Raw genomic sequence first — 21,276 nt, forward strand, 5'->3', positions numbered from 1 at the left:
CTCCAATGTGTGGAGAGGTTGGAGAGTTGAAAATGGATAAATCCCTGCCTTAACTTTGTATTCTCATACTCTTGGCTGTAGCTATAAGAAATCACTCACTGAGATGTTTTACTGGCTGTTGAACACAGAATGCAGCCCATCCTCTGGCTCTGTTTGTTTATGTAGCTAAGTGACCTATTAGAATGGAAGTTAAAAACACAGCCACACCAAGCACATACTCTGCCTGACAAAACAGGCAGGTACAAGCCTCCCTCCTCTCCAGCTGCTGCAGTTGTTATGTAAAAGTCACTATGTCCAACTTTGCAAGACGTCCCCGATGAGTTATTGTTAGCATTGAGGCTAAGCACAGGGAGAAACGAAGGGCTAAAGGAAAATATTCCTTTCCTATGGACAGAAAGTGCGTTACAAAGGAGAAAACCAGCAAGTGCTGGAAAGTACCCAGGCAACTGAACTCAGACATGTTAATATTCAGTGTTGGTGTTATAGTGGGTTTTCATTCATCTTGGCAAACAGTGAAAAAAACCCAACAGTGTGAAAATGCAGCTAGAACCTCCTTTTGATAAGCTGGGGAGAGTCCACCAGTGTTGCTTCACCTTCTCTCTCAGACATTTCACCCAAAAGCATATTTACCCCTGAGCTGATGTAGTGACCTCTGCATTAACATCACAAAGTTCAGCCCACATCTCAGGGGCTAAAACATAAACACCAGCATCACCTCCACTGACAGCTACAGTTATAAAGCAGACAGGTGAACAGCATTAAAGCAAACCCCTGATTACTATCTTGAGCATAGGTGACAATTAGTGACACCACAGCTTCCACAGCAATAAGTTTAACAGGAGGAAACAAAGCAAGAAACTCTTTGAGGATCATATAAAATGCAGTGGCTTCTCCAGGCAAAACATAAGCTGCAGAACACCGGTGATAAATGTGTCTACTGGTGTTAGCCTTGCTGTCATAGAGTCATAGAAGGTTTGTATTGGAAAGGACCTTAAAGATAATCTATTTCCAAACCCCCTGCCACAGGCAGGGACACCTCCTACTAGAACAGGTTGCTCAAGGCCACATTCAACCTGGCTTTGAACAGTTCCAGGCTTGGAGCTTCCACAACTTCTCTGGATAATCTGTTCAGGTGCATCAGCACCCTCATGGTGAAGAATTTATTCCTAATGTTTAATCTAAATCCAGCTTCTTTCAGTTTGAAGCCATTATCCTTCATCCTGTCACTCCATGCCTTTGTAAAAAGTCCCTCTCCAGTTGTCCTTTAGGCCACTTTCAAATACTGGAAGGCTGCTCTAAATTCTCTCTGGAGCCTTATCTTGTCCAGGCTGAACAACCCCAACTCTCTCAATGCATGAAGAGATTTTTCACTCCTCTCTGTGTATGTTTTGCTGTCTCACTTCCCCTTTTAAAAGTTTTGACCATGCTGTCAAGTTCTTGAGCTGTTTCTAGACTCTTTAATTGTGGCTGCAATATCTCAGGAATTCATGTGCCTCTTGAAGATTATTGTCAGGTTGACAGATTGAAATGGAGGTGGTGGTAGAGATATATGGGCACACACTTGCACAGAGCATGAGTTCTCGTGTTTTGTTTCCTCAGGAAGCCAGGGGGAAAAAAAAATCCCAAAGCCAAGCTGTTTTAAGATTATTTTTCCCCCCTTGTTTTATACTTGCATGAAAAACCTTCAAACTAACAAAGACAGAAAGTAACAACACTGATGCTGGGACCTTCCTCCTAAAGGTGAATGTAAGGTTTAGTAGCATTTACCAGCCTGCTGCAAGCTTTCAGAGTGAATCCACCACAGGGATGACATTTATTGCTTTGGCAGTTAATCACTGGATAGACACTTGTTGATATTCTTGCATATGAAAACACAGCATATTTATCATGCTGAAAAAGAAAACAGCTACTCTGCTAACTATTCTGCTATGACATAAATTTCTCACTAGTCCTTAAAAACTCCAGGAAATAGAAATAGTCTTAGCAACAGCCCTGACAGAAACACCAATGTGTTTCCTGAAAAGCAGGAAGCATCTTAACAATCATATCATATGACTTGCTAAATACAGAAGAACTCTGCTGGGGTTTTTCCAGGGAATTAAAGCAAATTTCCATGTGATTTTGTGGGAGATGAGCATTGCTTGGGCTGCTGTTACTGGAAAATCATTTTGCTCTGTAGCATGGGCACCTTACACATTTTGTCTTGCCTTATAAGATTCCTCATCTGGTAGGTATCCATTCCTATTTTAGCCTTTGCAAGAGCAAGGAGTACGTGAGAAAGGCTGAAGACAAGAACACTGGAGGCTCTGCAACCCCACATGGCCCCATCAGTTTGTCTTGGCCATGAACATATATAGATTTTTCTAGGCAGCTGGATCTTGTGCAGAAGCAATATGAGTATTTCATTTGCTGTTACTCTCTGACACCACTGCCAAGCCAGACAGCCAAAATCTTTGTCAGTGCTGGCTAACAGGAATAAAGAACCACACAGGCTCTGCCTGTCACATTGGAGCACTGAAGATTTGTCCCGTGGAAATGAACTGTTCTGGGCTTTTACCAGCTAGAAATGTCAGACTAATCCAGGTTTTGCCTAGCTGTCAGGTCTTCCTTATTCCACATTTTCTGTCATAAGGGTCATGCCACCCCATAAAATGCAAGCATTGACCTCTTTTACTATTTAATCTTTTGCTTCCACACCTGAAAGCAAGAGGCTCTGAAAATGCAAGTATCACATCAACTGATTGTTCAAGAGACTGTCAGGAAAATGAGTTTGCAAAGCTGGGCAGACAGTTTGTAGTTATTACACCACCTTACTAATTTCTCAGGTTAAATATATTGGGTTTTTTTGTTTGTTTGTTTGTTTTTTTTTCTTTAACAACAGAAGAGAAGCTAAAATTGCAAAAGGAAGGAAGAAAGGAAAAACAATGAAGAGTGAAATCTTAAGAAAGCTTTCTCCCTTTTTTGTGTGTGGTGGAAAAGGGGCATCTTCTATGTATTAAATCAGCCTAGGAAGTGAATAGGAATTAAATAAGACTGTGAGTTATGAAGGTTAGAGGTCAAAATATATTCTAGCTATCTGAGAAAGAGACTACACAGACAAAGGAAATGAGTGAAAATCTATTGTAGAGAATTCACAGCTCTTAAGTTAGTCTATTTGTAGACTGGATCTCACAGGCTCAGTCAGATGAAGCACCTAGAGAGAAAGCTTTAAAGACATTTAGGTGGAGCTTTAAAATACATCCAGAAGTAATCCACAGCAGTAAAGTACACAGTAGGATTTTGAAACACCTGAATGCCTTTGAAATCCCAGACCAAGTCTTGAGGAAACTTAAAGAAAACGTGGAGGCCTTTGTAGACACAGGTTATTTTAGCACCTCCACCTCCTAAGTCAGCTGAACTACTAAGCAAAACCAAGCATGGGTGAAAAGAATTTGAAGGTACATGTACATCTGATGACCAATAAACAGGTGGTGGGTTTTTTTTCAGATTACCAGCAGTGAAACATGGAGAATCTGCAAGTTGATTCAGGTCTGAACATACTTACAGAGTTACACAAGTGAGATGCAAATTTGTTGGGTAAACTGTTGTATGTGACTCCTGAAAAGCTGTGTAAGTTGCACTGCTGGTATCTGTCATCTTTGAAAGGTTTATGCCCTGCTTGGGAGCAGCAGTTGGTCAAATACCATTTAGAAGCCAAAACTTCAACTGCTTTCCCACACATACAAATCCTCAAGGGTTAGGGCTGGGACAGCCACTAGACAAGTGATAGATATTCTCTAATAACTGCCTTCCCAAAGGGAAGAAAAAGGGAGAAAGGAGAGGGGCTGAGGGGATGTGTAAGAAAACTAAAACAGCTTTAATGAAAGTAATAACAAGATGAGATGTGTACAAACACATAAAACCAGTATCCAACCCAACCCCCTGATGGCATCACCATCCCCATTGATGTTGTGGGCAGGCACTAGGGAAGTCCTAGACTGAACTCAGCAGCAGATGGGAATTGAATTCAGGAGGTGGATTCTGGAACTGTATTCAGGAACTCATGGATCAGGATTGAAGGCAGAATGCACAAAGTCCTCCTCAGATCTTGGCCACAGAAGAAGAGGCATGAACTTGGTGATCCCTCAGCTTTACACTGAATATGACATCCATAGGATGGAATCCCTTGTTGGCTAATTTAGGGTCACCTGCTCTGTCTGTTTCTCCTTGCAGGTTCCACCTCTTACTGCACTTCAACATGGCACATAAGATGTAACATGATCTTGGCCTGCACCCCAGCCCTTGGAGCTAACTCTTCCCATCAGCATTTTCACTGCTAGAAGCATCCACTGGCTGTGCAAATATGCCCTGAACTTCAGAAAGTGCCCTCATTGAACAGAAACTGAGCTGAGAAGTCAACTCACCAAGCAGGATTAGTGCTGTTCTAGCTCAAAGGACAGTGTGTGAAAGTGTGCTTATGTGTGTGTGTACTGGGAACACATGCTCAACCTTACCAGTAAATGGGCCTGGGAATAGAGTAGAGTAGAGTAGAGTAGAGTAGAGTAGAGTAGAGTAGAGTAGAGTAGAGTAGAGTAGAATAGAATAGAATAGAATAGAATAGCCCAAACCAGACCAGGTTGGAAGAGACCTTCAAGATCATCGTGTCCAACCTATCATGCCTTGTAAAAAGTGACATACCAGCAGAATTGATCCCAATGGGCAAGTAGATGGTGAGTATGAACCATACAACAGTACATGGAAGGATTTGCAAAGCATGGGGGAAGCCAGGCATGGAAGGCATATTCAAGGACATATAGATTCAAGCAAAGCCCAAGACTACCTCATTAATCAGGCTGCTGAACTTGTTTCTGGATCTCTTCCAAAAATGCAGATCACACAAAGAAGGACATTTATTTTGAGTCCTCAAGCAGAGAAAAAGGCACACATTGTCCAGTTCTGCCCTAGTGGCTAGTGGCTGCTTACAAGGCAAACACACTGATCCTCCACCTGCTTTAGCAATGTCAGGAAGACATTTGATTCAGTCTAGCATGGTCTGTGGAGGCGACTCAGAGGTCATTTGCAAGAAGCTGCTGAAAAATATTTCTGAAAAGGCAAGTCTGGAGCACATAGTCTAGCTGACATTGTTCATGGCACAGCAATATAAGGGTGGGTAGGCAGGAGATGGCCTCCAGTCAACAGTTTTGGGGTTTATTTATTGATTGATAGGGGTTACATTAACTGTGGTCAAGCTGTAGGGAGCACCTAAGATTCTTCACCCAGACAATTGCAGCCAGGTCACTTTTGAGCAAGTAGGTAATGAGGTTCTGGCTGCTCATGCACAGTAGAAAACATGTGGTCACAGTAAAGATGTGCATAGACAGATGAATGTCTCCCACCAGACTATAGATCAGAATATGCTACCTAGAAAATTACATCCCATGGAAAAGTCACACTGGCATTAAAACTGGCAGCCAAGCAAGGCAGCTTTTTTCTACCTGGGAAACCATGCAATGGCTACTTTAAGAAACCATAAAGGAGATACAGCAGTTGAGAGAACTTGGCTGGGTTTTGTCTTTGAGTTTAGTTTTGTTTTGTTTCGTTTCCTCTGGAAGAGAAAGAAAATCTCCCTTTTTGTTAAAAATCAAACTGTTGGTGTTGGTGGATGAGAAGCTCAACATGAATGGGCAATGTGCACTCACAGCCCAGAAAATCAATTGGATCCTGATCTGCATCCAAAGCAGCATGGGCAAATGCTCGAGGAGGGGGATTCTGCCTCTGTGCTCTGCTCTGGTGAGACCCCACTTGTAGTGCTGGGTTCTGTGTAAGACAGACATTAATCTACTTGAGTAGTTCCAGAGGAGGCCACAAAAATGATGCAAGGGCTGGAAACCCTCTGCTGTGAGGGCAGGCTAAAAGAGTTGGGGTTGTTCAGCCTGGAGAACAGAAGACTCCAGGGAGACCTTATTGCATCCTTCCAGTACTCAACGCAGACATATAAGAAAGATGGGGAAGGACACTTATCAAGAGCATAGTGATGGATAGTAATTTTAAAGTGAAAGAGGATAGGTTTAGACTGGACATTAGGATGAAATTCTTTACTGTGAGGATACTGAGGCACTGAAACAAGCTGCTCAGGAAAGTTGTGGATGTCCCATCCCTAGAAGTGTTTAAGGCCAGGTCCAATGGGGCTTTGAGCAACCTGGTGCAGTGGAAGATGTACCTGGCCATGGCAGCAGGGGGTTGGACTGGCTGACCTCTAAGGTCCTTTCCAACTCTATACATATTCTGTCCACTCTATGTCCACATCCAAACTCCACATACGTCAGGCCATGCTCTGTAGTGTGGGAGGTGTGCCTTCAGGACAGTTGGTCCATAAAGCCTGCTTACCTTTCCAGTTACAAGTTTCATAGAGAGGCTTCTTACAAGCTGGCAAAGCAACAGCAGAAAATAGCGATGCAGGGAAGATGGCTGTTGGCAAGGCACTGAGAAGGTCGACCCAGGTCTTTGGGTGTTGCCGCTTTAGTAAAAGTTGCCATCTGCCAGAGCAGGCCAAGAAGTAGCAGTCAAAGGCCACAGAGTGTCCCACTGCACACAGCAAGGGCAGGATTCCTCGGTGGGTGAAGGCGACAGCCCCGTGTTTGGTGAGAAGCACAGCACGGAAGACAGCCACCTCTGAGGCACGGGAACTCCCAAGGGTCCCCCGGTGAGGGAAACGTGAAGGGGCGACGCGAGAAAGCGGGTACCGGATCCCGCCTGGGCCCTACAGGGCTGAGGGCGGTCCCGGGGTCTGGGCGGGAGGGGAGCGGGGCACGGAGCCGAGGGGCGGGCGGGTCGGGAAGAATGGGCGCCGCCTCAGAGCCCATAAAGCGCCGCCCGGCCCGGCCGCGTCGCGCATAGCGGCGGGAAAGCTGAGAGCAGCGGTGGTGTTGCCATGAGGGAGATCGTGCATATCCAGGCGGGCCAGTGCGGGAACCAGATCGGCACCAAGGTGAGCCTGCGGGCAGCCGGGGTCTCTGCTGCCTGCCCTGGCACTTTCGGAGCCTCTCGGTGCTGCAGGGACCGGTTCTCCGGGCTGTTCTGGCCCGCGGGGCTCGGCCGTGCCAGCCGCCGCTCATCGCCAGCCCCGCTGTCCTCCTGGGCCGACTCTCGGGGCTGTTTGGCCCCGTGGGGCTGGGTTGTGCCAGCCGCCCCTCGCCAGCGGCCACGCTGCCTTCCCGCGCCGCTGCAGAGAGGCGCCGGCGCGCTCGGGACACCGCGCGTCTCCCCAGTCCCCGTGACCATAAAAGGCTTTGAAAAGTACAGAAACCAAAAGGGATTTTTTTTTTAACCGTTATTTTATTACTTTTATGTTTAAACTGGGCAAGCCGTGGCTCAGAAGCGGGGAAGGGCGGCAGAAACCCGAGCGGCCCCTTCCTAACGGCCTGGCGCGGCGTGGGGGTGGCCTCTGTTAGCCGGTTGGGTTTGATCCTGCAGCCCAAACCTGGGCACGCCAGGAATCCGGCAGCTGCTGCCGTGCCGAGCCATGGGGCTGTCTCTCCCACCCCGCCCCGGGCGCTGGACACGGCCCCCGGTACTCTACTGGGGAGCTCCCAACCCACATCTCCTTTTCCTCCCTTAGTTTTGGGAAGTGATAAGTGATGAGCATGGCATTGACCCAGCCGGAGGCTATGTTGGTGACTCAGCGCTGCAGCTGGAAAGGATCAATGTCTACTATAATGAATCATCTTGTAAGTGTGGGATGGGGAGGGGTGCGGGATGGGGAACTCGTGGGAAGGGGCGGGCACAGGAATCTCATTCCTTGCATGCCATCAGCCCCCCAGCTCAACCCAATACACACATAAAAGATTATCTACTTTCTTGTAAACTAATAACTGGGTGTAATCTCCAGTAGGTGACAAATAGTACAAGAGACTGTCCTTAGGGTCTGCGGGTGGAGGTTTGCTCATTATCAGTGCCAGGCGTTTGCCTTGTTTCATCAGATGTGTCTTATCAGTGGTCCCCAAATAAATGGGTGGCTGTATGAGCCTGCATCTGTAGTACTCGTTCTTCATTTTGTGGTTGAAAGGGCTGGGGCGCAGGTAATGGAGAAGCCAATAATAAGATGCCAAATGCTCCCAAATTCTCTGAGTCACTTCAGTGTTGAAGAGTGTTAATTGTGTAAAATGGGAATCAGGAGTCCTTTGGTCTGTTAGCATGTACCTGCAAGTATGAATGTTTCATCTTTTGTCCAGGTCAAGTTAATTCATATTATTTACCTGAGTGCTCGTGAACTGGATACGCTTTATTTTGTAGTTTGTGATAGATGTGCTGATCTGTTCCTGTTTGCCACCAAGCAGCTTTTTCAGTGATGGTGAATCCTTCAAGCATAAAAGCTTGTGAGATGTGTTAGGATCATTTGAACTCACACCTTTTACTCACCTCATTCACAGAAAAGATCATCTCCTTGGACATAAAGAACATGTTAAGCATTTTTTTTCTAACCAGAAACTTCCCTCCCTCATATCTATTGCTCAAAAAGAGGTTACAAAATGTAACAGACCATCTATATGACCCCAGAGATGTCAGGTCTGTTTCTCAAGCACAACTGATTTGTTCCTGTGGTGCTGGGTTTTTTCACCACCATGCATTTCTGTTTAGGAAATATTTATATAAGTAGAATCTATACTAGTCAAATAATATAAGACATAATGTATTTATGTATTGAGAGCCATAACTGATATTTCAGGAGATTAAGGGCATGCTTACTTTTTATTGCAGCCCAGAAATTCGTTCCAAGGGCAGTCTTGGTGGACTTGGAGCCAGGAACCATGGATAGTGTGCGATCTGGTCCTTTTGGTCAGCTCTTTCGGCCTGACAACTTCATCTTTGGTATGTGGACAACACTTTTAAGAAAAGATAATTATCCAACAGGTGGCCAAGTGAATGGTCAAAAGCATTTAAGCTATTCCAAAGTGATCATTAGTGCTGAGGGAATCCTAATAGATTAATAATGTGATTGCAGTGATGTGTAAGTCAGCTAAAAGATTCTATTAGCTGAAAAAGTCATACTTCTGTCAATCCTTTCTTCAGTTAGCAAACCACTGAAAGTTTCCTATGTTATTCAGGTAAAGTACATTTGCTTTCCATGTATGTGAACTCCAGAGACGTCCTGAGACCACTTCTTTACAATAAAATGCATGGAAATTCTGCAGAAAATGGAGAGGGAAGGAAAAACCCTCAATCACAAACCACCCAGAGTACTCTTCCCTTGGATTCACATTAAATGCTTGAGCATGAACTTGTTTATAGGCTGTGTAATTCACCTTTTTCAGCAGATCCTTAACAGTGTAGTGAACGTTGGAGGAAGAACAATTGCAATATGGAAAACATGGTCATATATAGCCAGTTACTGGGTTGTTTTTCAACATAATGAGGAACAGTCTGAGATCATGTGGGGAACTCCCAGTTTTGCAGTGTTCTAAGGGGGGGGTTGTTCCATCCTTTACTGTTTCACTTCCAACTTCAGTACTGCTTTCCATCTGTGCTTAAAAAATGCACATTACCAGGATTAAATTTCATAGCATCCTTACAAAGTACAAAAGTGTTACCGGTCCCTTTGACTAAAGAAACAGTGTGTGGAAGTGAAGTGATCCATTGCTGAAACAGGAGGTCTGAATGAAAGCAACCATGAGAACTCTCCTGTCCTTTTGGTTTCCAGGTCTGCACTAGCCACAAATCACGTTACCTCTTGCCAAGGCGAACTTAGATTGTCACTTGGTTCAGGATATTGTGTTAACATAAGCAAGGAACAATGCCAGGGCCTGACACAGAAAGGATAAACATTATTTGGGTGGTATAAAACGAACTAAAGTCTGGCTTGTTGCTGTTGAGGTGGGGAGTAAGAAGCTATACAGAGTTACTTTAACCCTTTAATTGACTTAAAACTTTTAATGCTGCCCCTGTTGCTCTTCTGTATGCGCCATCTCAGTGATATTAAAGTGTCTTTTTCAAAGGAACTTGTTACAACATGTAAAAGTAAGCTTGGGGAGAAAAGCCATAGAGATAGGCAGCTTTGTGAAGTATGTTTTTCTATTCAGGTTTCTTCTTTCCCTTTCTCTTACAAGGCCCACATAAGCCCTCTGAAAGTCTGAAAGTAAATTGACTGTGCTTATAGAAATACTTGGATGGTAGCTTTACAGTTTGGCATGCCACCAGCAAAACCAGAGCAAAATCCATGCAGAGTGTCTTCAACAACAGTCCAGTTCACTGTACTCCCTTCCTGCCAAGCTAACAATGAACCAACAGCATGTGATCAACTCCTATCTGACAGAGGCCCCTGCCAGCATCAGGCACTGTCCTCGCAACCTGCTGAATAATGGAGAATGGTTGCCTGAGCGCTGAAGTAATGATCTTCTGTGTCAAAAGCCAACAAAGCATTTTGTTTTCTCTTTAAAAAAATCTGGCCTGGGCCCACAAAGGATTTAGTGGCAGAAGCTGGCAGTCCCATACTTGCTGTATGCCTAGGCTGTTAGGGCTCATTCTGTTGGAGATGTTTTTCGCCTCTGCTTGTGTATACCTGTGAGTGCTCATTTCTGCATGGCAAGGAACATTCCAGCTATACTGAGTGCAAGATCACATGCTCCAGATAGATAAATTTTAGCTCAGACCAGCAGGAGATGGACACAAAAATAATTCTTGTGCTTTAATGCTTATGTTGATGAGGTAGTGGTCTAAAGATGTGGGCAACAGGGTGAAGGAAGTGATTCTGTCCCTCTGCTCTGGTGAGACCCCAGCTGCAGTGCTGTGTCCAGCTCTGGAGTCCTCAGCACAAGAAGGATACAAACCTGTTGGAACAGGCCCAGAGGAGGTCACAAAAATTACGTGAAGGCTGGAACCCCCTTGCTGTGAGGAGAGGCTGAGAGAGTTGGGATTGTTCAGAGAAGGCTCTGGGAAGACCTTATTGTGGTCTTTCAGTACTTAAAGGAGGCCTATAAGGAAGATGGGGACAATCTTTTCAGCAGCACCTGTTGTGATAGGACAAGGGGTGAATGAAAATGTTGGGGACTCTGGGCAAATCAAGTAAAATCAGTCTCTCTTGGCTCTGTTTTCCCCATGGAAAGATCTTTTTCACATTTGTGAGAGTGGTCCCCATTCTCCTCTTGCCTTGTTCTTTGTTCCTCTTCATTCTCTTCTATTCTCCATTCACAATGTCCACTGAAGGATGATAGGATGTTTACACACAGGGCAGCCTGCAAAATAAAGTCCTAAACTCAGAATTTGCCTTTGTTAGGATCCTTCTGCATCTTGGGGTGCAGACTGCTTTTCAGTGTGCAGCCCTGTCTGTAGTAGGGATCTGCTTGAGCAGACTGCAAGTGGTTACAAGCATATTCAATTCTGGAAGGACATTACTTTGTGCTTTGCCCAGCTGGGCAGGAAGTGCTTAGTTCCTGAAGTTCAAAGAAAGAAAAACATAGCAACATATGGAACAATGCCTTAGCTAAGCAAGTACATAATGAGGAAACCAAACTTTTATACAGTGAAAATGAAGTGCATCATATTTAAACAATATCCCAGCACTCAGTTTCCCTGGTTCATTGGTTTGGCACCAACAGGTTGCACTGGGAGTTGGAATGGGACATAGAATAGGAAGGAAGGGGAAGGTCTTGGAGAACAAGGCGGGTGCAGACAGCTGTCTACCTAATTCTGAAGTGGTTGCTCTTTCTGTATTCCACTCACAGCAGCACCACTGAGTTCAGTGGCACAATCTAAAAAGCTGGTTCCCCACTTAACTCTCCTTGTTATCTAGGCAATAACAACATAGTGATGTAGCAAAGGATCCAGACTCTCCATCCTAATAAACTCAGTGATACATAGAAGGAAAATGGAAGCCTTGGGGAGAAAATGAGGTACTCATGAAATGTCAGTAATCCAATTTTGCAAGTTGCTTTGTGGAATCTGAAGATAGTGAGCTGGCAGGGAAACCAGGAAAAGCAAGAAGGCACTGAACTCCTGGGTTTTTTGATTCTTGAGGCTTCTGTTGATTGGTGTTTTCATTCAGGCTACGTAATCATGAAGTTACTGATGTAACAAATTAGATAGGACTCCTGAAGCCCAGCCTTCTCCTTGAATTACAAAAATACCTCTGTGGCTCACAGAAACAGTCCAAGAAGCTTTCATTTAGAAATGTGTTTCTGTGATTTAGCTTCATGTAGATCCATGTGCCTTATAAACAGAAAGTATTTAAACAGTCGTCTTGTGTTTGTGGAATAGGCAGGGCTGGGAGTGTGAAAGCTTTCAAAACAAGGAGTCAAGGCCTTAGTTGCATGTATGGAAGGTTAAAAATCAAGAAAAAAGAAACTCCCAAAGGCATAAGTGGAAGCTACCAGGAATCTTAGGCAAAAGGCGAGAGAAAAAGTTTATCTTGGTACTTCCAAAGATATTTGCAGGTGAAATGGAGAGCGCAATTATCCGCCTGACAGATTTATAGCAGCTCTTAACACAGATGTGAAGCTATTTGGCATGGAAAAGCCAAACCTTGCCAATAATTTTGTGTATTTTCGTTCTTTATTGTATGTTCTTGTAGGACAAACTGGTGCAGGAAACAACTGGGCTAAAGGACACTACACAGAAGGGGCAGAGCTGGTTGACTCCGTGCTTGATGTAGTAAGAAAAGAGTGTGAACACTGTGACTGCTTGCAAGGATTTCAGCTCACTCATTCCCTGGGAGGAGGGACAGGGTCTGGCATGGGAACCCTGCTCATCAGCAAGATCCGAGAGGAATATCCAGACAGGATAATGAATACCTTTAGTGTCATGCCCTCCCCCAAGGTTTCTGATACAGTGGTGGAGCCTTATAATGCTACACTCTCAGTCCACCAGCTGGTAGAAAACACAGATGAAACCTACTGCATTGACAACGAAGCCTTGTATGACATTTGCTTCCGCACCCTGAAGCTCACCACTCCAACATATGGTGATTTAAACCACTTGGTTTCTGCTACCATGAGTGGGGTAACTACATCCCTGCGTTTTCCAGGCCAACTCAATGCTGACCTCCGGAAGCTGGCAGTAAACATGGTCCCTTTCCCACGCCTCCACTTCTTCATGCCAGGCTTTGCTCCTTTGACAGCCCGAGGCAGCCAGCAATACCGAGCACTCACTGTTCCAGAGCTTACCCAGCAGATGTTTGATGCCAAAAACATGATGGCAGCCTGTGACCCAAGACATGGGCGATACCTGACAGTGGCTACTGTCTTCCGTGGCCCCATGTCTATGAAGGAGGTTGATGAGCAGATGTTGGCCATCCAGAACAAGAATAGCAGCTACTTTGTGGAGTGGATCCCAAACAATGTCAAGGTGGCAGTGTGTGACATACCTCCACGTGGCCTCAAGATGGCTTCCACCTTCATTGGCAACAGTACTGCTATTCAAGAGCTCTTCAAGAGGATCTCGGAGCAGTTTTCGGCCATGTTCAGGAGAAAGGCCTTTCTCCACTGGTTCACAGGAGAAGGCATGGATGAAATGGAATTTACAGAAGCAGAAAGCAACATGAATGATCTGGTTTCAGAGTATCAGCAGTACCAAGAGGCAACAGCAAATGATGGAGAGGAAGCATTTGAAGATGATGAAGAAGAAATCAATGACTAAAGAAATGAGGTGATCTCTTTGCCAGGCCAAATTCTCAAATCAAGATTTCTAATAATTAGGCTTATGAATCCATATTTAGGCTCCAAAGAAATCATGACCATGAGTTTCAGATGTTAGAGGTGCTCTTCAGAGTCACTGAGAACTGAGGACATTCAGCATTTCTGGAAATCAGGCTACTTCAATTGATGAGACAAATGTAAAGCATTCAGTTAAGACTTTGGCCTAAGAGTCTGAACACTGAGATTGCTGGTTTGGGGTCTCTTTTTTTTTCTCCTCCCCATCCTTTCTTTTCTAAAGTTTGACATCCCTAAAGATGTATGAGGGAAGATGTAAGATAGGCATGAAAAAACACAAAAAAGAGCTGCACTATTTTGATCCAGTTCTGAGGAGGAAAATCTCATGGGTGTGAAGTATTCCTTTTGTACTGAAGGTACCATACTAAACTGCCAGGAACAGGATTTATCCATAATAAAAAGAAGAAAAAGCTTGTAGCTATTATGTACAGTAACTGCTAACAGTGATATTTGACTCCAGTCCTCGAAAAAAAACCAAATAAAAAAAGATCAGTATCCTCTCAAGCTAAAATGTTTCGGGCAGTCCATGCTACATAAATACACAGTGAGCTGCAGGCTAGAGGCTGGCTTTAAGCTGTGTGATTTCATCACTTGCTGCTGGGTAATCACATATTCCATATGTGAAATATCCCTTTGTGGTGAGTGCTTTATGAACCTTTGGGGCACCTCAACATGTTGATTGGTCCCCTGTTTCTGGCTATCAGGAGTTAGCTGTGCTATTCCTGTTGACAATCCACTCATCCCAGATGGCTGAAATTCAGACACTCCACAGAAAATGGTGAGAGAGGGAATATCCACTGCCTGGATTTATCAGTTCATCATACACAGAGAAATCTTGTTACCAAGGTAGGTTAAAATGCTAGACAGATTAATGTACAAGCAAAAAGTATTTATCCCCAATATTCAAACCACCTGGCAAGATGAAAGGGTGAACAGTTTATCTGCCTGGGCTAAAGCTGAAACAGAAGGGTCTCTGTCAGTGCTGCCTGGACAAAGTGGCTGCTGGGCATTCAATCTGCATGCATACTTTTTGGTCCTGCTCATATCAGTTAAACAGCCCTTCTCCATTAGAGAGCCTCCAGCAGAGAACACTCTGTCTACGTGGAGACTCTTATTTAGGTCAGTTTCTAGGCAACAAAACAAGCAAACAAAAGAGAAACCCTCTGGAAAGCCAAACTTTAAATGTTTCAGCAACTCTTTGCTCTTTTTTCCTTCAGAAGCACTTTCTAAGCAGAAGTGTTGCTCAACACTTAGCAAGGCACTTTACTAACAGTGATGTTTCCAAAGATCCGTTGCTCCTAACAAAGTGATGTTTTGTTTTGCTAGTGTGGGATTCAGGGTGGTATTTGTAAAGTATATGAACCTAGTAACTTCAGTCACATGAGCTGAAGCTCTCTGCCCAATTCTCTACACAGAAGTGGAACTAAATTTAATCAAGCACAAGTTATTAATATAAACTGACTTTATGGTTTAAAACACAGTTGGAACACAGTAACCAAGCTGCCCACACACCTACCTACACCAAAACCAGACTGGGAGGGCCTGGCTGGCTATCTTTTTGAGGGGTCATGATGGAGTCAGCAAATTCAGTTCTTTGCAGTGGCTCATGATGCCTAAAGGATTTAGGAGTAACAACAGAGCACGTTTAAATGTGCATTTATGGCATGAGATGAAGCTAAAACATTAAAGAGAAATTAGTGCAATGTAAAGCAAAATCCATGGGGAATAAAGCCATTAAAGTTAGCTTAGCTGATGCTTTGTAAATGGCAGGCTGTCAGCTTTGAGAGGGGGGAGAACATGTGACATGCTCAGAGCCTGCCAGGGTACAGCTGTGGCGCTGGCTTTTCAGTTAAAGCAGTGCCATAGCTTCTGAACAAGGAGAACCAGCAGGCTTACAGCCAGTGGAACTGCACTTTGTTGGAATACTGAACTCCTAACTATATCCCAGAATAAATTCTGGTACTGAGCTGGGGAGGGGGGGGAAGAAAGGGGGAAAACTTTAAAAATGCCAGGAATCCTGGAGTTCCTCAGTAACTGAGTTATTCACTTGGTGAATCAGCCTCCTCTTTATTGCTTTTCATCCCTTCACTCAAAATGCAGAGTATAGACTCTGAGCCTGTGGCATCCAGACCTAACAAATGTCCTCTGGTCCTGCTTTGACTCTTAGCCACGCTTTCACATGTGTTTACTTGCAGCTGTTTGATGTGAATTTCAAGAATGTGTGGAGGTGTGGGAGGCAAACTAATGCACTCTTTAGAAAAATAAGGAGACAGATCTTCTGTCTGATCTTGGAAAAAACCCAACCCACCAAAATAAACCCAGGAACCTGTAGTAGGAACACCCTCAGAGCAGCTCGCGTGTAAGGAGTAAGAAACCCAGAAGTACAAATGCTTGTCAACCAACTTGAATCATCCTTTCCTCACATAAAACTGAAAATTGTTTCAGTAATGGGTTTGGTGGACAATTCCTTTAGTTGCACTCCTTTCAAATCTCTTACTGCTTTTTCTTTGGAAAGTTCTCTTCGATTTTGAAATCTACCTGCTCAGTCTCGCCTACCTTTGTTCATCTTCTTTCACAATCTTCACCCATGTGTTTTTCATTTCCTCATTAGCTTTTCAATCTTGACACTTGCACTCTTTGTGTCCAGCCACATTCTTTTTCTATCCTCTTTTTACTGCTTTGCATCTGGCCACAGAGAAATACACAGACAGTCCAGATGCAGGAAGGGATAGAATTGCAGCTCCCAGTACCACCCAGGCACAAATACCTCTGCCAGCACCAGGATAAGGGGAAACCCCAGCAGCCTGCAGCAATGACACCACTTGTATCTCACCTCCTGGGAACAGGATCAGGTTGGGAAAGAGGGTCTAGACCAGCTCCTCTCAGCATTGTGAGGAGCAAGAAACTCAGCGGCTGTGTCCTCAACAAGCCCCTACTCGTTGAAGCAGCACCACTCCGCATTTGCAACAAAAACTAATGCAGCCTCACTGGCAGCCACAACAGAGACTGAACTTGATATTCTTGATTTAAGTTAAACCACCTGAAGTCTGAAATTTGTGAGCAGGAGGAGCGTTATAGTCCCTCTTAAAGAAACACATTGGGCAAACAGCTTCTTTATTTTCTTAGCTTTGCTTTGATTCTAAACTCTCAGCACAATCCAATTCTGCCACTTTTGACACAAAATATTAAGACTTACTGAGGTAAGATTACAGCAAGCTAGTTAATGCTCTAAAAGAGGCAGAGGGACTTGTCTCTCCTTTACATTACCACATGCTCATTAATTGCCTAATGGTGTTAAACAAGAGTGAAATTTTCAAGTAGGCAGCACAAACAGGAGGGGAGAGAAAGCAGTTCCTGCTATTCTTTTACTGTCTGGTAGTGCCATGGTGAAGGATTAGGATTTTTTTTTGGCCAGGGGGAGGAGGGTCGATTGTGGTTTACAGCCTTTACAACATAAGCACATTTAGTCTTCAGCACTGGTTCCAAATAAGTGTTGAGCTAAATGTGTCAGAAGGAATAGAACCAACAAGGGGTTAATAGAGAACACAGGCATGGGGCAGCACTGGAGCACTTGCACACAGATCAGTCACTGCTTTAGCTTGTGTGCAGGACTGGAGTTTGACAAAACAAGTTCACTACTGCATTAAATAATTCTCACTTTTTGTCAAGGGTTTGGGCTGGGATGGCCACTAGGTGAGTGCCAGAGGCTCTCTGTGAACCCCTCCTGCCTTCCCAAAGGGAAAAAGGGAGAATGACTGATGGGTTGGTAAATAAAATGGAAACAGCTTTAATGAAAATAACCTGAAATAGATACAAGTAGATACAAACCAATATGGAACCCAGCCCCCTAATGGCATCACCACCACTGCTGTGGGCAGGCACTGGGGAAGTCCCAGCCTGGACTCCACAGCAGATGGGCACCAGATTTACGAGCTGGATTCTGCAACTGGATTCAGGAACTTGTGGACTGGGATCAAAGGTAGAATGGACAGTGCTCAGACACTGGCCCTTGAAGAAGAGGCTTGACCATGGTGATCCCTCAGCTTGATCCTAAAGATGAGATCCATGGGATGGAATCCCTTGTTGGTTACTTTAGGGTCATCTGTCCTGTCTACTTCTTCCCGGAGGTGCCATCTCTTACTTGCTGCACCCTAACATGGCACCCAAGATTTAGCACAGGTGTCCACAGGAGCAAGTCTAAGGCAAGAATATTTCTGCATCCCAAGCCTTAGTGCTAATTCTCCCCATCAGTGCTTTCACTGCTAGAAGCAGGCACTGTCTGTGCAAACATGCACTGAACTGAGCAGAGACTGAGCCCAGAAGTCAAATCACTAAACAGAATTAGATCTAACTCAAACCAGGACAATTTTTGACTCCAGAAACAAAGGAACTGAAGTTTAGTCTTATTCAGGATGTTTTCCTGTTTATTGGGTTTGCTGTAGAACAAATGTTAGAGATACACAGAAGTGGTGCTTGAACACCTAAAAATGCCCAGAAACTGTGCCCTAAATTGCTATGCATGCTGTTTCCCTTGTTCCTCCTCACTCTGAAGCCAGACATCAGACACAGCAACAGATTCATCAAGACGGCAAAAAAAACCAATATCCCAGAATAATTTCTATAAACAATTTACTTTGCATAACCCAAGTACAGAGCTTGTCTCTGACCTTTCAGAGACAACTTTTTTCCTTTGCCATCCTACTGCTTTCCAGTATGCTGCAATGTACAGATGGAATCAATCACTACCAGCTTGCTTAACCTGCCCTATCAGCCATAAGCCTTAAAGGATTTGTTTTCCAGCAGAGAAGCTTAGTTCATTCTCCTCCCCACCTTAACTACCATTCCACCCCTTAGCCATATTCATCAATGAAGGGATGGAGTGTACTCTCAGCAGGTTTGCTGATGATACATAACTAGGAGGAGTGGCTGACACCCCATCAGGCTGTGCTGCCATTCTCGATAGGCTAGAGAATTAGGCAAAAGGGAACCTAATGATGTTGAACAAGCGCATGTGTAGGGATCCTGCACCTGGGGAAGAATAACTCCACACACCAATGCAGGTTAGACCTGCTGGAAAGCAGCTCTGCAGAGAAGGACAGGGGAGTGCTGGTGGGTAAGTTCACCATAAGCCAGCAATGTGTCCTCGTGGCCAAGACCACCAAAGGTGTCCTGGGGTGAATCAAGATGTGATTGAGGGAGGTTCTCCTTCCCTTCTACTCTGCCCTAGGGAGGCCACATCTAGAATATTGTGTTAGGTTCTGGGCTTCCCAGTTCAAGAGACAAGGAGAGTCCAGAAGAGGTTACAAAGATGATGAGGGGACTGAACTGTCTGTCCAAGGAAGGAAGGCTGAGAGATCTGGAGCTGCTAAGCCTGGAGAAGATTCAGAGGGCATCTTACCAACACTGATCTATAAAGGGCAAGAGGGACAAGAGGCTGGTGCCAGACTCTTTTCAGTGGTGCTGAGCAACAGGACAAGGAGCAGTGGGAGCAAGTTGCAACACAGGAGGTTCCATATGAACACGAGGAAAAACTTTGCTGTGAGGGTGCCAAAGCACAGGAGCAGGCTGCCCAGAGAGGTTGTGGAGTCTCCTTCCCTGGAGTTTCAAAACTTGCCTGGACATTGTGATCCTGGGCAATCTGCTCAGGTAGCAGGGGTGGATTAGGTGATCTCCAGCAGTCTCTCTGAACCCCCACCATTCTGTGATTCCCTCTCTTTTTCTGGGATAGGGAGACAGTCATCCGAAGAGCTGAATGCTGTGGCTAATAAATCCTTAGCAGCAGCCAGCCAGAAGCAGGTAACTATACAAAGATAACTGTATTCAGCTAAGAAAGAGGAAAAAGAAGCAGCTGCAGGTTAAGCAAACCAATATGAAACTCTGACACTGATTCAGCACCCTAATTTAACAAAATCTTATGTTTAGAAGGAAATTTTGTATGGCTCTGAATTCTATACCAAGAAACCAACAAGAAAGGCAGACAAGCTTTGTTCAGAAAAGGCCTGACTTTATTGACTCAAACTGTATTTACACAACACATTCATATGTTCAATATCTTACAGAACTCTGTAAAAAACTGACTAATAAAACTGCAGGAGCCAAACTGAGTTTTGGACTTAAAGACACTGAACCATGAGTACATTTTGAGATATTCAGGTGGGTGTCCAGTTCCACTGTCAACTCACAGGGCAGTTCTCTGTAGAGAAACTTTCTAAAATCAGAGTGAAAGGTGGAGAGGAAAAGGGTCAGAGGGAAGAGCTGATAGTTTTGCAAAGCTTGTAGTTTTAAAGACCTTTTTTAATGGCTAAGCATTCAATAATGCATTTTGTATGATTGATGTTTTTTGGGGGGGGCGGGGGAACAGGTCACATACAGGCATACTTTAGATTACTAATCAAAAACCCCTTTAATTTTTGTAAGCTTACATACATTTTTAGAAAAAGAGAGAGACCAGTGCCATGACTCTGTTTGTGTATGAATCTGAACTGTTTCAGAATTAGAGAGGCTCAGTTCTGGCGTTCAACTGCAGCTCCAATCCAATATAAGTATCTCCATCTGGCAAATGGAAGATGATCATCTTGTACCAGTGAACTGATGAGCAGATTATCCTTACCTCGTCACAAGAGATCACTCTTCCACTCATCTCTAATACAGTTTGGTTGAATAAATATTTTGCAGTACAAACTAGCAAGTTTGCATCTCTTCTGGAGCACAAGTCACTGTCACCACACACTTTGCAGTTAAAATGGCTTCCCTCCTGTGATCTGCCTAGCAACCTGTTCATCTGTTGTCTCCTCTTTCTCCTTTTCACGCTCTTTGTTCCAGTCTTTAAGGCCTTCTGGTAGTGAAGTATCCTCATCCAAGCTTCCTGTGCCTTCCACAAACTCTTCATAAGTAGACTTCTCTGCAAATGGCCTTGGGCCAAGCAAGTCTAGCATGTCACTTTTATCAAGAACTTCCTTCTCCAGGAGTCGTAGGGCAACCTGGAAGAGCAAGAAGTTATGTGACACAAAATACTTAACCATTTTCAGTGATCTGTTTGGGACAGTGACCTACTAAACCACCACTCACTGACTCCACACAATCTTGTCTTGTCAGTAATATTCCTATATCCTGGAAAATCACCCTTTGGCTGCAACAGGCTTTCTGGGGCGGAAGAAGAGAATATGCACAGGGGTAATCTGAGCTGCCGCGAGGCACTACCCTCACAGTAAGGAATTTCTTCCTTTTATCCAATCTAAACCCATCCTCTTTCAGTTTAAAACAACCATCTCTTGTCCTTTTGCAATAGATCCTGCTTAAAAGGACCATCCCCATCTTTCTTATAGACCCCAGTTAAGTACCAAAAGGTCACAGTAAGCCCTCTCTTCACCAGGCTGAACAGCTCAAACTCTTTCAGCCTGTCTTCATAGGAGACACGCTCCAGCCTCCTCATCATCTTCATAGCTCTCCTCTGGACTTGCTCCAAGAGGTCCATATGTTGGGTGCTCCAGAGCTGAGCACAGTACCCCATGAGGGGTCTCACAAGAGCAGAATAAAAGAACAATTCAGAGGAATGAAGTTCACATCCTTTCTTATAGAGCTTCTTCTAGCCTAATGA

At 44.5% G+C, this 21,276-nt stretch overlaps 2 protein-coding genes across 4 annotated transcripts in view; one reads left to right on the plus strand and one right to left on the minus strand.

Annotated features, from left to right (window-relative positions):
- The first annotated feature begins 6,856 nt into the window (after window positions 1-6,856).
- Window positions 6,857-14,183, plus strand: TUBB6 (tubulin beta 6 class V). Its single transcript, XM_068147638.1, has 4 exons — window positions 6,857-6,967; window positions 7,598-7,706; window positions 8,737-8,847; window positions 12,542-14,183. The coding sequence occupies exons 1-4, from the start codon at window positions 6,911-6,913 to the stop codon at window positions 13,603-13,605; spliced, it is 1,341 nt and encodes a 446-aa protein (XP_068003739.1). The 5' UTR covers window positions 6,857-6,910; the 3' UTR covers window positions 13,606-14,183.
- Window positions 14,184-19,958: 5,775 nt separating this feature from the next.
- AFG3L2 (AFG3 like matrix AAA peptidase subunit 2) overlaps window positions 19,959-21,276 on the minus strand; it is a 28,877-nt gene continuing 27,559 nt past the window's right edge. For all 3 annotated transcript variants that reach the window (XM_068147636.1, XM_068147635.1, XM_068147634.1), the window contains exon 17: window positions 19,959-20,659. In XM_068147636.1, the coding sequence (XP_068003737.1) occupies window positions 20,417-20,659 (243 nt within the window). In that variant the 3' untranslated portion in view covers window positions 19,959-20,416. The remainder of the gene's footprint in view (window positions 20,660-21,276) is intronic.

This window comes from Melanerpes formicivorus, unplaced genomic scaffold (genome assembly GCF_026170545.1).
Source record: "Melanerpes formicivorus ecotype bairdi unplaced genomic scaffold, bMelFor1.0.p_v2 SCAF_15, whole genome shotgun sequence".
Taxonomy (NCBI): domain Eukaryota; kingdom Metazoa; phylum Chordata; class Aves; order Piciformes; family Picidae; genus Melanerpes; species Melanerpes formicivorus.